This window comes from Oncorhynchus nerka, linkage group LG9b, assembly GCF_034236695.1.
Source record: "Oncorhynchus nerka isolate Pitt River linkage group LG9b, Oner_Uvic_2.0, whole genome shotgun sequence".
In the NCBI taxonomy this organism is placed as follows: Eukaryota; Metazoa; Chordata; class Actinopteri; order Salmoniformes; family Salmonidae; genus Oncorhynchus; species Oncorhynchus nerka.
In genome coordinates, this window is record NC_088424.1 from 52,231,359 (window position 1) to 52,248,854 (window position 17,496).

The window sequence follows — 17,496 nt, forward strand, 5'->3', positions numbered from 1 at the left end:
CCCTCAGTATTACTGTAGTATTACCCCTCAGTCCTAACCCTAGCCCCTCAGTCCTAACCCTGACCCCTCAGTCCTAACCCTAGCCCCTCAGTCCTAACCCTAGCCCCTCAGTCCTAACCCTGACCCCTCAGTCCTAACCCTAGCCCCTCAGTCCTAACCCTAGCCCCTCAGTCCTAACCCTAGCCCCTCAGTCCTAGCCCCTCAGTATTACTGTAGTATTACTCCTCAGTCCTAACCCTAGCCCCTCAGTTCTAACCCCTCAGTCCTAACCCTATTCCCTCAGTCCTAACCCTAGCCCCTCAGTCCTAACCCTAGCCCCTCAGTCCTAACCCTAGCCCCTCAGTCCTAACCCTAACCCCTCAGTCCTAACCCTATTCCCTCAGTATTACTGTAGTATTACCCCTCAGTCCTAACCCTAGCCCCTCAGTATTACTGTAGTATTACCCCTCAGTCCTAACCCTAGCCCCTCAGTATTACTGTAGTATTACCCCTCAGTCCTAACCCTAGCCCCTCAGTATTACTGTAGTATTACCCCTATGTCATAGATTTGATGTATATGGTTGAGTGAGTTCTATTTATTTATCTATTTTATCTATTTGTAACTTTAGCCAATAGTAGTGCACTATGTGTAGGAAATTACAGGGTTCCATTTGGGACATGGCTCTGATGAACAGCTTGATGTAGGACATGGCTCTGATGAACAGCTTGATGTAGGACATGGCTCTGAACAGCTTGATGTAGGACATGGTTCTGATGAACAGCTTGATGTAGAACATGGCTCTGATGAACAGCTTGATGTAGGACATGGCTCTGATGAACAGCTTGATGTAGGACATGGCTCTGATGAACAGCTTGATGTAGGACATGGCTCTGATGAACAGCTTGATGTAGGACATGGCTCTGATGAACAGCTTGATGTAGAACATGGCTCTGATGAACAGCTTGATGTAGGACATGGCTCTGATGAACAGCTTGATGTAGGACATGGTTCTGATGAACAGCTTGATGTAGGACATGGCTCTGATGAACAGCTTGATGTAGGACATGGCTCTGATGAACAGCTTGATGTAGGACATGGCTCTGATGAACAATTTGATGTAGGACATGGCTCTGATGAACAATTTGATGTAGGACATGGCTCTGATGAACAGCTTGATGTAGGACATGGCTCTGATGAACAGCTTGATGTAGAACATGGCTCTGATGAACAGCTTGATGTAGAACATGGCTCTGATGAACAGCTTGATGTAGGACATGGCTCTGATGAACAGCTTGATGTAGGACATGGTTCTGATGAACAGCTTGATGTAGGACATGGCTCTGATGAACAGCTTGATGTAGGACATGGCTCTGATGAACAGCTTGATGTAGGACATGGCTCTGATGAACAATTTGATGTAGGACATGGCTCTGATGAACAGCTTGATGTAGGACATGGCTCTGATGAACAGCTTGATGTAGAACATGGCTCTGATGAACAGCTTGATGTAGAACATGGCTCTGATGAACAGCTTGATGTAGAACATGGCTCTGATGAACAGCTTGATGTAGAACATGGCTCTGATGAACAGCTTGATGTAGGACATGGCTCTGATGAACAGCTTGATGTAGGACATGGCTCTGATGAACAGCTTGATGTAGGACATGGCTCTGATGAACAGCTTGATGTAGGACATGGCTCTGATGAACAGCTTGATGTAGGACATGGCTCTGATGAACAGCTTGATGTAGGACATGGCTCTGATGAACAGCTTGATGTAGGACATGGCTCTGATGAACAGCTTGATGTAGGACATGGCTCTGATGAACAGCTTGATGTAGAACATGGCTCTGATGAACAGCTTGATGTAGGACATGGTTCTGATGAACAGCTTGATGTAGGACATGGCTCTGATGAACAGCTTGATGTAGGACATGGCTCTGATGAACAGCTTGATGTAGGACATGGCTCTGATGAACAATTTGATGTAGGACATGGCTCTGATGAACAATTTGATGTAGGACATGGCTCTGATGAACAGCTTGATGTAGGACATGGCTCTGATGAACAGCTTGATGTAGAACATGGCTCTGATGAACAGCTTGATGTAGAACATGGCTCTGATGAACAGCTTGATGTAGAACATGGCTCTGATGAACAGCTTGATGTAGAACATGGCTCTGATGAACAGCTTGATGTAGGACATGGCTCTGATGAACAGCTTGATGTAGGACATGGCTCTGATGAACAGCTTGATGTAGGACATGGCTCTGATGAACAGCTTGATGTAGGACATGGCTCTGATGAACAGCTTGATGTAGGACATGGCTCTGATGAACAGCTTGATGTAGGACATGGCTCTGATGAACAGCTTGATGTAGGACATGGCTCTGATGAACAGCTTGATGTAGAACATGGCTCTGATGAACAGCTTGATGTAGGACATGGTTCTGATGAACAGCTTGATGTAGGACATGGCTCTGATGAACAGCTTGATGTAGGACATGGCTCTGATGAACAGCTTGATGTAGGACATGGCTCTGATGAACAGCTTGATGTAGGACATGGCTCTGATGAACAGCTTGATGTAGGACATGGCTCTGATGAACAGCTTGATGTATGATATGGCTCTGATGAACAGCTTGATGTAGGACATGGCTCTGATGAACAGCTTGATGTAGGACATGGCTCTGATGAACAGACATGGCTCTGATGAACAGCTTGATGTAGAACATGGCTCTGATGAACAGCTTGATGTAGAACATGGCTCTGATGAACAGCTTGATGTAGAACATGGCTCTGATGAACAGCTTGATGTAGAACATGGCTCTGATGAACAGCTTGATGTAGGACATGGCTCTGATGAACAGCTTGATGTAGGACATGGCTCTGATGAACAGCTTGATGTAGGACATGGCTCTGATGAACAGCTTGATGTAGGACATGGCTCTGATGAACAGCTTGATGTAGGACATGGCTCTGATGAACAGCTTGATGTAGGACATGGCTCTGATGAACAGCTTGATGTAGGACATGGCTCTGATGAACAGCTTGATGTAGGACATGGCTCTGATGAACAGCTTGATGTAGGACATGGCTCTGATGAACAGCTTGATGTAGGACATGGCTCTGATGAACAGCTTGATGTAGGACATGGCTCTGAACAGCTTGATGTAGGACATGGCTCTGATGAACAGCTTGATGTAGGACATGGCTCTGATGAACAGCTTGTTGTAGGACATGGCTCTGATGAACAGCTTGATGTAGGACATGGCTCTGAACAGCTTGATGTAGGACATGGCTCTGATGAACAGCTTGATGTAGGACATGGCTTTGATGAACAGCTTGATGTAGGACATGGCTCTGATGAACAGCTTGATGTAGGACATGGCTCTGAACAGCTTGATGTAGGACATGGCTCTGATGAACAGCTTGATGTAGGACATGGTTCTGATGAACAGCTTGATGTAGGAGATGGCTCTGATGAACAGCTTGATGTAGGACATGGCTCTGATGAACAGCTTGATGTAGGACATGGCTCTGATGAACAGCTTGATGTAGGACATGGCTCTGATGAACAGCTTGATGTAGGACATGGCTCTGATGAACAGCTTGATGTAGGACATGGCTCTGAACAGCTTGATGTAGGACATGGCTCTGATGAACAGCTTGATGTAGGACATGGCTCTGAACAGCTTGATGTAGGACATGGCTTTCAGAAAAATAACATGTTCTGTTCACTTTTAACCTGTGACTCCTCAACCCACTCCTATTGGCCCTTTAGTTAATGATGACCTTTAACCTCTGTCCTCAGCCCACTCCTATTGGTCCAGTCCCCAGTGAGCCCCTCCTACAGTCCAGCAGCAGAGACAAGGCAGCGCAGCAGACCAAAAACCAGGTAGGACACACACTGAACACACACACAAACATACACTGAACACACACACAAACATACACTGAACACACACACAAACATACACTGAACACACACACAAACATACACTGAACACACACACAAACATACACTGAACACACACACAAACATACACTGAACACACACACAAACATACATTGAACACACAAATTTCACAAATGTCATTCAGCATTAGCAGAATTTTCAATTTACAATGTTCCAATTTGGCAGCTTCTTACTAACTAACTGTAGCCTGGTCCCAGATCTGTAGTCTGGGTCCCGGATCTGTAGCCTGGGTCCCGGATCTGTAGCCTGGGTCCCGGATCTGTAGCCTGGGTCCCAGATCTGTAGCCTGGGTCCCAGATCTGTAGCCTGGGTCCCAGATCTGTAGCCTGGGTCCCAGATCTGTAGCCTGGGTCCCAGATCTGTAGCCTGGGTCCCAGATCTGTAGCCTGGGTCCCAGATCTGTAGCCTGGGTCCCAGATCTGTTGGTGCTTTTGCCTACTCCTACTCTGATTGTCAAGCCAAACAGTTTGTCACAACAGTTCCATAAGGACTTGGCAAGAGAGCAAAAACAGACAGGTATCCAGGCTCTATTAAAGAAACAAGAAACAGACTGGTATCCAGGCTAAACTAACTGTATAACTGGCCTTACTCGTCAAACCACAGATTGCCACTGACAATGCCACCAGACCCACCAACCGAAGCCAGTCTCATAACAGCAGCACCAGACCCACCAACCGAAGCCAGTCTCATAGCAGCAGCTTGTTCAGTCTCAGCTCACACCGGTGGCTTCTACAGCCGCTTGTGTTTCTTCATGTCACACGAGTAGTCTTCTGTCATGCACTCCTCCTCACGTGCACTCTTTTCTTCCCCCGTCACCGCACCGCCCCTCAGGTCTGTCTGTCCTCCGGTAGAGCAGTGTCTAAGTAGCTGCCTAACTGCTGACCGGGAGAGAGATTCTTTAAACGCTGTTTTTCTGTTTCTTTCCTCCTCCACCATCTCCTCCCTCTACTTCCTCCCTCACCATCTCCTCCTTCACCATCTCCTCCTTCACCATCTCCTCCTTCACCATCTCCTCCTCCACCATCTCCTCCTCCACCATCTCCTCCTCCACCATCTCCTCCTCCACCATCTCCTCCTTCACCATCTCCTCCTCCACCATCTCCTCCTTCACCATCTCCTCCCTCTACTTCCTCCCTCACCATCTCCTCCTCCACCATCTCCTCCTTCACCATCTCCTCCCTCTACTTCCTCCCTCACCATCTCCTCCTCCATCTCCTCCTCCACCATCTCCTCCCTCCACCATCTCCTCTCCTCCTCACCATCTCCTCCTTCACCATCTCCTCCCCTCACCATCTCCTCCTTCACCATCTCCTCCCTCACCATCTCCTCCTTCACCATCTCCTCCCTCACCATCTCCTCCCTCACCATCTCCTCCTTCACCATCTCCTCCCTCACCATCTCCTCCTTCACCATCTCCTCCCTCTACTTCCTCCCTCACCATCTCCTCCTTCACCATCTCCTCCCTCTACTTCCTCCCTCACCATCTCCTCCTTCACAATCTCCTCCCTCTACTTCCTCCCTCACCATCTCCTCCTTCACAATCTCCTCCCTCACCATCTCCTCCTTCACCATCTCCTCCCTCTACTTCCTCCCACACCATCTCCTCCTTCACCATCTCCTCCCTCTACTTCCTCCCTCACCATCTCCTCCTCCACCATCTCCTCCCTCACCATCTCCTCCTTCACCATCTCCTCCCTCTACTTCCTCCCTCACCATCTCCTCCTTCACAATCTCCTCCCTCTACTTCCTCCTTCACCATCTCCTCCCTCACCATCTCCTCCTTCACCATCTCCTCCCTCACCATCTCCTCCTTCACCATCTCCTCCCTCTACTTCCTCCCTCACCATCTCCTCCTTCACAATCTCCTCCCCTCACCATCTCCTCCTTCACCATCTCCTCCCTCTACTTCCTCCCTCACCATCTCCTCCTTCACAATCTCCTCCCTCTACTTCCTCCCTCACCATCTCCTCCTTCACCATCTCCTCCCTCACCATCTCCTCCTTCACCATCTCCTCCCTCTACTTCCTCCCTCACCATCTCCTCCTTCACAATCTCCTCCCTCTACTTCCTCCCTCACCATCTCCTCCTCCACCATCTCCTCCTTCACCATCTCCTCCTCCACCATCTCCTCCTTCACCATCTCCTCCCTCTACTTCCTCCCTCACCATCTCCTCCTTCACCATCTCCTCCCTCTACTTCCTCCTCTACCATCTCCTCCTTCACCACTCCTCCCTCTACTTCCTCCTTCACCATCTCCTCCTTCACCATCTCCTCCTTTACCATCTCCTCCCTCTACTTCCTCCCCTCACCATCTCCTCCCTCTACTTCCTCCCTCACCATCTCCCCCTCACCATCTCCTCCTTCACCATCTCCTCCTTCACCATCTCCTCCTTCACCATCTCCTCCCTCTACTTTCTCCCTCAATATCTCCTCCTTCACCATCTCCTCCCTCTACTTCCTCCCTCACCACTCCTCCCTCTACGTCCTCCCTCACCATCTCCTCCTCCACCATCTCCTCCCTCACCATCTCCTCCCTCACCATCTCCTCCCTCACCATCTCCTCCCTCACCCATCTCCTCCTTCACCATCTCCTCCTTCACCATCTCCTCCTTCACCATCTCCTCCTTCACCATCTCCTCCTTCACCATCTCCTCCTTCACCATCTCCTCCCTCTACTTCCTCCCTCATCATCTCCTCCCTCACCATCTCCTCCTTCTACTTCCTCCCTCCCTCACCATCTCCTCCCTCTACTTTCTCCCTCACCATCTCCCCCCTCTACTTTCTCCCTCACCATCTCCCCTTCACCTTCTCCTCCCTCTACTTCCTCCTTCACCATCTCCTCCCTCTACTTCCTCCTTTGCTGTTGTGCCAGTCGCCAGAACCCAAAGGAAGTGATTCCCAGCCCACTCCAGTGACCAATAGGGAGCTGCTGGGATCCCATCTAACAGCTGATAGGCTGGGGGGCTCTGTCCAGGTACTGGGCTGTGGGCGTCACCCCGCAATGTTCAACACTCTGTCTCTTGCTTACTTTCTCTTTCTCCTTGTTTTTCCTCCTAGCTCTCTTTCTGCAGCACTAGTCTCTGCTCACGTTTTTCTTTCTCCAACTCATTCTCCTTACCCACTTTTCCCCTCACATTGTGCACACTTCATACTAGGCTTATATCCTACCGGGACCGAGGGACTAACTGTATCCTACCGGGGACGAGGGATTAACTGTATCCTACCGGGACCGAGGGACTAACTGTATCCTATCGGGACCGAGGGACTAACTGTATCCTACCGGGACCGAGGGACTAACTGTATCCTACCGGGACCGAGGGAATAACTGTATCCTACCGGGACCGAGGGACTGACTGTATCCTACCGGGGCCGAGGGACTGACTGTATCCTACCGGGGCCGAGGGACTAACTGTATCCTACCGGGGCCGAGGAACTACCTGTATCCTACCGGGGCCGAGGGACTAACTGTATCCTACCGGGGCCGAGGGACTAACTGTATCCTACCGGGGCCGGGGGACTAACTATCCTACCGGGGCCGAGGGACTAACTGTATCCTACCGGGCCGAGGGACTAACTGTATCCTACCGGGGTCGAGGGACTGACTGACTGTATACTACCGGGGTCGAGGGACTGACTGACTGTATCCTACCGGGGTCGAGGGACTGACTGACTGTATCCTACCGGGGTCGAGGGACTGACTGACTGTATCCTACCGGGGTCGAGGACTGACTGACTGTATCCTACCGGGGTCGAGGACTGACTGACTGTATCCTACCGGGGTCGAGGGACTGACTGACTGTATCCTACCGGGGTCGAGGGACTGACTGACTGTATCCTACCGGGGTCGAGGGACTGACTGACTGTATCCTACCGGGGTCGAGGGACTGACTGACTGTATCCTACCGGGGTCGAGGGACTGACTGACTGTATCCTACCGGGGTCGAGGGACTGACTGACTGTATCCTACCGGGGTCGAGGGACTGACTGACTGTATCCTACCGGGGCCGAGGGACTGACTGACTGTATCCTACCGGGCCGAGGGACTGACTAACTGTATCCTACCGGGGCCGACTAACTGTATCCTACCGGGGTCGAGGGACTGACTAACTGTATCCTACCGGGGTCGAGGGACTGACTAACTGTATCCTACCGGGGCGAGGGACTGACTAACTGTATCCTACCGGGGCCGAGGGACTGACTAACTGTATCCTACCGTGGCCGACTAACTGTATCCTACCGGGGTCGAGGGACTGACTGACTGTATCCTACCGGGGTCGAGGGACTGACTAACTGTATCCTACCGGGGTCGAGGGACTGACTAACTGTATCCTACCGGGGTCGAGGGACTGACTAACTGTATCCTACCGGGGTCGAGGGACTGACTAACTGTATCCTACCGGGGCCGAGGGACTGGCTAACTGTATCCTACCGGGGCCGACTAACTGTATCCTACCGGGGTCGAGGGACTGACTGTATCCTACCGGGGCCGAGGGACTAACTGTATCCTACGGGGTCGAGGGACTAATAATGCTACTGGGACCGAGGGACTAACTGTATCCTACCGGGGCCGAGGGACTAACTGTATCCTACCAGGGCCGAGGGACTAATAATGTTACTGGGGCCGAGGGACTAACTGTATCCTACCGGGGCCGAGGGACTAACTGTATCCTACCGGGGTCGAGGGACTGACTGACTGTATCCTACCGGGGTCGAGGGACTGACTGACTGTATCCTACCGGGGTCGAGGGACTGACTGACTGTATCCTACCGGGGTCGAGGGACTGACTATCTGTATCCTACCGGGGCCGAGGGACTGACTAACTGTATCCTACCGGGGCCGAGGGACTGACTAACTGTATTCTACCGGGGTCGAGGGACTGACTAACTGTATCCTACCGGGGTCGAGGGACTGACTAACTGTATCCTACCGGGGTCGAGGGACTGACTAACTGTATCCTACCGGGGCCGAGGGACTGGCTAACTGTATCCTACCGGGGCCGACTAACTGTATCCTACCGGGGTCGAGGGACTGACTAACTGTATCCTACCGGGGTCGAGGGACTGACTGTATCCTACCGGGGCCGAGGGACTAACTGTATCCTACCGGGGCCGAGGGACTAACTGTATCCTACCAGGGCCGAGGGACTAATAATGTTACTGGGGCCGAGGGACTAACTGTATCCTACCGGGGCCGAGGGACTAACTGTATCCTACCGGGGTCGAGGGACTGACTGACTGTATCCTACCGGGGTCGAGGGACTGACTGACTGTATCCTACCGGGGTCGAGGGACTGACTGAGGGGACTGACTGACTGTATCCTACCGGGGTCGAGGGACTGACTGACTGTATCCTACCGGGGTCGAGGGACTGACTGACTGTATCCTACCGGGGTCGAGGGACTGACTAACTGTATCCTACCGGGGCCGAGGGACTGACTAACTGTATCCTACCGGGGCCGACTAACTGTATCCTACCGGGGTCGAGGGACTGACTAACTGTATCCTACCGGGGTCGAGGGACTGACTAACTGTATCCTACCGGGGCGAGGGACTGACTAACTGTATCCTACCGGGGCCGAGGGACTGACTAACTATATCCTACCGTGGCCGACTAACTGTATCCTACCGGGGTCGAGGGACTGACTGACTGTATCCTACCGGGGTCGAGGGACTGACTAACTGTATCCTACCGGGGTCGAGGGACTGACTAACTGTATCCTACCGGGGTCGAGGGACTGACTAACTGTATCCTACCGGGGCGAGGGACTGACTAACTGTATCCTACCGGGGCCGAGGGACTGGCTAACTGTATCCTACCGGGGCCGACTAACTGTATCCTACCGGGGTCGAGGGACTGACTAACTGTATCCTACCGGGGTCGAGGGACTGACTGTATCCTACGGGGTCGAGGGACTAATAATGCTACTGGGACCGAGGGACTAACTGTATCCTACCGGGGCCGAGGGACTAACTGTATCCTACCGGGGTCGAGGGACTAATAATGTTACTGGGGCCGAGGGACTAACTGTATCCTACCGGGGCCGAGGGACTAACTGTATCCTACCGGGGTCGAGGGACTGACTGACTGTATCCTACCGGGGTCGAGGGACTGACTGACTGTATCCTACCGGGGTCGAGGGACTGACTGACTGTATCCTACCGGGGTCGAGGGACTGACTGACTGTATCCTACCGGGGCGAGGGACTGACTGACTGTATCCTACCGGGGCGAGGGACTGACTAACTGTATCCCACCGGGGCGAGGGACTGACTAACTGTATCCTACCGGGGCGAGGGACTGACTAACTGTATCCTACCGGGGCCGAGGGACTGACTGACTGTATCCTACCGGGGCCGAGGGACTGACTAACTGTATCCTACCGGGCCGAGGACTGACTAACTGTATCCTACCGGGGAGGAACGACTGGGACTGACTAACTGTATCCTACCGGGGCGAGGGACTGACTAACTGTATCCTACCGGGGGCGAGGGACTGACTAACTGTATCCCACCGGGGCCGAGGGACTGACTAACTGTATCCCACCGGGGCCGAGGGACTGACTAACTGTATCCCACCGGGGCCGAGGGACTGACTGACTGTATCCCACCGGGGCCGAGGGACTGACTGACTGTATCCTACCGGCGTCGAGGGACTGACTAACTGTATCCTACCGGGGTCGAGGGACTGACTAACTGTATCCTACCGGGGTCGAGGGACTGACTATCTGTATCCTACCGGGGCCGAGGGACTGACTAACTGTATCCTACCGGGGCCGAGGGACTGACTAACTGTATCCTACCGGGGTCGAGGGACTGACTAACTGTATCCTACCGGGGTCGAGGGACTGACTGTATCCTACCGGGGCCGAGGGACTAACTGTATCCTACGGGGTCGAGGGACTAATAATGCTACTGGGGCCGAGGGACTAACTGTATCCTACCGGGGCCGAGGGACTAACTGTATCCTACCGGGGTCGAGGGACTAATAATGTTACTGGGGCCGAGGGACTAACTGTATCCTACCGGGGCCAAGGGACTAACTGTATCCTACCGGGATCGAGGGACTAATAATGTTAATGGGGCCGAGGGACTAACTTTATCCTACCGGGGCCGAGGGACTAACTGTATCCTACCGGGGCCGAGGGACTAACTTTATCCTACCGGGGCCGAGGGACTAACTGTATCCTACCGGGGCCGAGGGACTAACTGTATCCTACCGGGGCCGAGGGACTAACTGTATCCTACCGGGGTCGAGGGCCTAAATGGATCCTACCAGGGTCGAGGGACTAATAATGCTACTGGGCCGATGGACTAATAATGCTACTGGGCCGAGGGACTAATAATGCTACTGGGCCGAGGGACTAATAATGCTACTGGGCCGAGGGACTAATAATGCTACTGGGCCGAGGGACTAACTAACTGTATTCTACTGGGGCCGAGGGACTAATAATGCTACTGGGCCGAGGGACTAACTAACTGTATTCTACCGGGGCCGAGGGACTAATAATGCTACTGGGCTGAGGGACTAACTACTAACTGTATCCTACCGGGGCCGAGGGACTAATAATGCTACTGGGGCGAGGGACTAATAATGCTACTGGGGCAAGGGACTAATAATGCTACCGGGGTAGAGGGACTAATAATGCTACCGGGGTAGAGGGACTAATAATGCTACCGGGGTAGAGGGACTAATAATGCTACCGGGGTAGAGGGACTAATAATGCTACCGGGGCCGAGGGACTAATAATGCTACCGGGGCCGAGGGACTAATAATGCTACCGGGGCCGAGGGACTAATAATGCTACCGGGGCCGAGGGACTAATAATGCTACCGGGGCCGAGGGACTAATAATGCTACCGGGGCCGAGGGACTAATAATGCTACCGGGGCCGAGGGACTAATAATGCTACCGGGGCCGAGGGACTAATAATGCTACCGGGGCCGAGGGACTAATAATGCTACCGGGCCGAGGGACTAATAATGCTACCGGGCCGAGGGACTAATAATGCTACCGGGCCGAGGGACTAATAATGCTACCGGGCCGAGGGACTAATAATGCTACTGGGTCGAGGGACTAATAATGCTACTGGGCCGAGGGACTAACTAACTGTATTCTACCGGGGCCGAGGGACTAATAATGCTACTGGGCCGAGGGACTAACTAACTGTATTCTACCGGGGCTGAGGGACTAATAATGCTACTGGGCCGAGGGACTAAGTAACGGTATCCTACCGGGGCCGAGGGACTAATAATGCTACCGGGGCCGAGGGACTAATAATGCTACCGGGGCCGGGGGACTAATAATGCTACTGGGCCGAGGGACTAATAATGCTACTGGCCCGAGGGACTAACTAACTGTATTCTACCGGGGTCGAGGGACTAATAATGCTACCGGGGCCGAGGGACTAATAATGCTACCGGGGCCGAGGGACTAATAATGCTACCGGGCCGAGGGACTAATAATGCTACTGGGCCGAGGGACTAATAATGCTACTGGGTCGAGGGACTAACTAACTGTATTCTACCGGGGCCGAGGGACTAATAATGCTACTGGGCTGAGGGACTAACTAACTGTATTCTACCGGGGCTGAGGGACTAATAATGCTACTGGGCCGAGGGACTAACTAACGGTATCCTACCGGGGCTGAGGGACTAATAATGCTACTGGGGCGAGGGACTAATAATGCTACTGGGGCAAGGGACTAATAATGCTACTGGGGCGAGGGACTAATAATGCTACTGGGCCGAGGGACTAACTAACTGTATCCTACCGGGGCCGAGGGACTAATAATGCTACCGGGGTCGAGGGACTAATAATGCTACCGGGGCCGAGGGACTAATAATGCTACCGGGGCCGAGGGACTAATAATGCTACCGGGGCCGAGGGACTAATAATGCTACCGGGGCCGAGGGACTAATAATGCTACCGGGGCCGAGGGACTAACTAACTGTATTCTACCGGGGTCGAGGGACTAATAATGCTACTGGGCCGAGGGACTAATAATGCTACTGGGCCGAGGGACTAATAATGCTACTGGGGCGAGGGTCTAACTGTATCCTACCGGGGTCGAGGGACTAATAATGCTACTGGGGCGAGGGACTAACTGTATCCTACCGGGGTCGAGGGACTAATAATGCTACTGGGGCGAGGGACTAACTGTATCCTACCGGGGTCGAGGGACTAATAATGCTACTGGGGCGAGGGACTTAACTGTATCCTACCGGGGTCGAGGGACTAATAATGCTACTGGGGCGAGGGACTAACTGTATCCTACCGGGGCCGAGGGACTAATAATGCTACTGGGGCGAGGGACTAACTGTATCCTACCGGGGTCGAGGGACTAATAATGCTACTGAGGCCGAGGGACTAATAATGCTACTGGGGCGAGGGACTAACTGTATCCTACCGGGGTCGAGGGACTAATAATGCTACTGGGGCGAGGGACTAACTGTATCCTACCGGGGTCGAGGGACTAATAATGCTACTGGGGCGAGGCACTAACTGTGGGAGAGACAGTGACTAAAGGAAAACTTGTGCTATTAGAATGTTTCATCATCTAGAACTGAGGTCACCTTGTGGTTGGTCGCAAGTCTTATATAGATGGATTTAATCAATGTAATACCATCTAGTGTGGGTAGTGTTCAGTGTCATTTGTTTGCATCCCAAATGCCCTATGTGTAGTGCACTACTTTTGACCAGATCCACATGGGCCCTGGTCAACAGTAGTTTGCTATATAGGGCATATGGGACCATCTCAGAAGGGGCCATTGTTGGCTGGAGCATTAAGTCACTGTAAGAGGGATCAAGTAACCAGCTGAACATGCAGTCTGATCACATCATTTCTATAACAGAACAGTGGAAACTTCTAATGTTTCTGGAATCACACAACCATCTTGAGGAAACCAGTCTTCATCTCATAACATTTAGGCAACATTACAAATGATTATGACCGAGCTTGTGAGCTGAGAGTGAGACTTCTGAATGTGTTGAGTAGAAGATATGATTGTCTGTCATATAGAATAGGGAATCATGTCGGCTCTATTCATTACATTTCTATCATGTAGAATAGGGAATTGTGTTGGCTCTATTCATTACATTTCTATCATATAGAATAGGGAATCATGTCGGCTCTATTCATTACATTTCTATCATATAGAATAGGGAATCGTGTCGGCTCTATTCATTACATTTCTATCATGTACAATAGGGAATCGTGTCGGCTCTATTCATTACATTTCTATCATATAGAATAGGGAATCATGTCGGCTCTATTCATTACATTTCTATCATGTAGAATAGGGAATTGTGTTGGCTCTATTCATTACATTTCTATCTACAACATTCAGAAGTCTCATAATAAGTGACCTTAAATATTTTGGACCATAATAAGCCGCCATTATCTGGTGGTCTATGATACTCCCATGATGCTCCCCTTCAGGTGTTGAGTTCAACCAATGGGGAGCTGAATACAGATGACCCGACGGCGGGCCACTCCAATGCACCCATCACTGCCCCGGCCGAGGTGGAGGTGGCCGACGACACTAAGTGAGATGGATGCCCCTTTCTCTCTACCCCTTCACTCTACCCCCCCCTTCCCTCTACCCTTCCCCCTTCCCCCTTCCCTCTCTACCCCCCTTCCCCCTTCCCTCTCTACCCCCCCCCTTCCCCCTTCCCTCTCTACCCCCCTTCCCCCTTCCCTCTCTACCCCCCTTCCCCCTTCCCTCTCTACCCCCCTTCCCCCTTCCCTCTCTACCCCCCTTCCCCCTTCCCTCTCTACCCCCCTTCCCCCTTCCCTCTCTACCCCCCCTTCCCTCTACCCCCCTTCCCTCTCTACCCCCTTCCCTCTACCCCCCTTCCCTCTCTACCCCCCTTCCCTCTCTACCCCCCCTTCCCCCTTCCCTCTCTACCCCCCTTCCCCCTTCCCTCTACCTCCTCTCTCCTCTCTACCCCCCTTCCCCCTGCCCTCTACCTCCTCTCTCCTCTCTACCCCCCTTCCCCCTGCCCTCTACCTCCTCTCTCCTCTCTACCCCCCCCCTTCCCCCTGCCCTCCTACCCCCCTTCCCCCTGCCCTCCTACCCCCGCCCTCCTACCCCCCTACCCCCTTCCCCCTGCCCTCCTGCCCTCTACCCCCCTGCCCTCTACCCCCTTCCCTCTACCCCCTTCCCTCTACCCCCCCTTCCCCCTGCCCTCTCCTACCCCCTTCCCCTGCCCTCCTACCCCCTTCCCCCTGCCCTCTACCCCCTTCCCCCTGCCCTCTACCCCCCCTTCCCCCTGCCCTCTACCCCCTTCCCCCTGCCCTCTACCCCCTCCCCTGCCCTCCTACCCCCTTCCCCTGCCCTCCTACCCCCTTCCCCCTGCCCTCCTACCCCCTTCCCCCTGCCCTCTACCCCCTTCCCCTGCCCTCTACCCCCTTCCCCCTGCCCTCTACCCCCTTCCCCCTGCCCTCCTACCCCCTTCCCCTGCCCTCCTACCCCCTGCCCTGCCCTCCTACCCCCTGCCCTCTACCCCCCTCCCCTGCCCTCCTACCCCCTGCCCTCTACCCCTCCCCTGCCCTCTACCCCCTTCCCCCTGCCCTCCTACCCCCTTCCCCCTGCCCTCTACCCCCTTCCCCCTGCCCTCCTACCCCCCCTTCCCCCTGCCCTCTACCCCCTTCCCCCTTCCCCCTGCCCTCTACCCCCTTCCCCCCCTTCCCCTGCCCTCTACCCCCTTCCCCCTGCCCTCCTACCCCCTTCCCCCTGCCCTCTACCCCCTTCCCCCTGCCCTCTACCCCCTTCCCCTGCCCTCTACCCCCTTCCCCCTGCCCTCCTACCCCCTCCCCTGCCCTCCTACCCCCTGCCCTCTACCCCCTCCCCCTGCCCCCCTACCCTTGCTTACTCCTAGTATAGCATGTCCTCTCAGACAGGGCACTAGGGGTGAGGGGTCGATTTAGAATTGGGGGTGGGTCTTTGTATTTAGTTTTTACAATGTTATAATCTCATCCTATTGTTGTTCCTTTGTTCTGTTTCAGGTGCTGCTGTTTCTTTACGAGGAGGAAGAGGAAAGGCCTTCAGAGACACTAGTGAAGAAGAGGAAAGGCCTTCAGAGACACTAGTGAAGAAGAGGAAAGGCCTTCGGAGACACTAGTGAAGAAGAGGAAAGGCCTTCAGAGACACTAGTGAAGAAGAGGAAAGGCCTTCAGAGACACTAGTGAAGAAGAGGAAAGGCCTTCAGAGACACTAGTGAAGAAGAGGAAAGGCCTTCAGAGACACTAGTGAAGAAGAGGAAAGGCCTTCAGAGACACTAGTGAAGAAGAGGAAAGGCCTCCAGAGACACTAGTGAAGAAGAGGAAAGGCCTCCAGAGACACTAGTGAAGAAGAGGAAAGGCCTTCAGAGACACTAGTGAAGAAGAGGAAAGGCCTTCAGAGACACTAGTGAAGAAGAGGAAAGGCCTCCGGTGAAGAAGAGGAAAGGCCTTCAGAGACACTAGTGAAGAGGAGGAAAGGGCTTCAGAGACACTAGTGAAGAAGAGGAAAGGCCTCCGGTGAAGAAGAGGAAAGGCCTTCAGAGACACTAGTGAAGAAGAGGAAAGGCCTCCAGTGAAGAAGAGGAAAGGCCTCCAGAGACACTAGTGAAGAAGAGGAAAGGCCTTCAGAGACACTAGTGAAGAAGAGGAAAGGCCTTCAGAGACACTAGTGAAGAAGAGGAAAGGCCTTCAGAGACACTAGTGAAGAAGAGGAGGAGAAGGAGTTGTTGGAAACCACACTGACAGACTGACAGAGGGAAGGAAGCAGTACTGAAACTGAGCTGAGCCCAGTACTCTACACCCTCCTCTCTGTCTGTCTCACTCTGTATGTGTTCAGTTAGAGCGCCCCCTGTTGACCCTCCTGCAGTACTACAACAGACTGATGACTTGCCGCTACAGACGGACAGGACACAATGGGACAGAACCATGACTGTCTGTGCTTGGACACGTTTTATATTCTAAACCTGAAGAAGAAGATTGTAATGAATAAATGTGTATATTTCTATGAGGATGGATGGATGAATGGATGGATGAATGGATGGATGAATGAATGGACGGATGGATGAATGGATGGATGAATGGATGGATGAATGGATGGATGAATGGATGGATGAATGGATGGATGAATGGATGGATGGATGGGTGAATGAATGAATGAATGGATGGATGGATGGATGGATGGACGGACAAGGCCTGAAGATGAGCTCATGATGGGTGGATGAATGGATAAATGGATGGATGGATGAATGGATGGACAAGGCCTGAAGATGAGCTCATGATGGGTGGATGAATGGATGGATGAATGGATGGACAAGGCCTGAAGATGAGCTCATGATGGGTGGATAAATGGATGGACAAGGCCTGAAAATGAGCTCATGATGGGTGGATGAATGGATAAATGGATGGATGGATGAATGGATGGACAAGGCCTGAAGATGAGCTCATGATGGGTGGATGAATGGATAAATGAATGAAGAGAGCCAGGAACAACCTGAGAAATCATAAATAAGAGACTATTAAAAGGACAGAGATCAAA

At 52.8% G+C, this 17,496-nt stretch overlaps 1 protein-coding gene across 8 annotated transcripts in view; it reads left to right on the forward strand.

Moving 5' to 3' along the window:
- Positions 1–17,496, forward strand: part of LOC115125426 (casein kinase I-like) — a 72,795-nt gene extending 55,299 nt beyond the window's left edge. For 3 of the 8 annotated variants that reach the window (XM_065013840.1, XM_065013841.1, XM_065013842.1), the window contains exons 9-10: positions 3,795–3,878; positions 4,563–5,165. In XM_065013840.1, the coding sequence (XP_064869912.1) occupies positions 3,795–3,878; positions 4,563–4,826 (348 nt within the window). In that variant the 3' untranslated portion in view covers positions 4,827–5,165. Of the gene's footprint in view, positions 1–3,794; positions 3,879–4,562; positions 5,167–6,831; positions 6,934–14,396; positions 14,504–15,965 lie in introns of those variants that run through there. The other 5 variants (XM_065013845.1, XM_065013843.1, XM_065013847.1 and 2 more) reach the window with 3 other exon arrangements.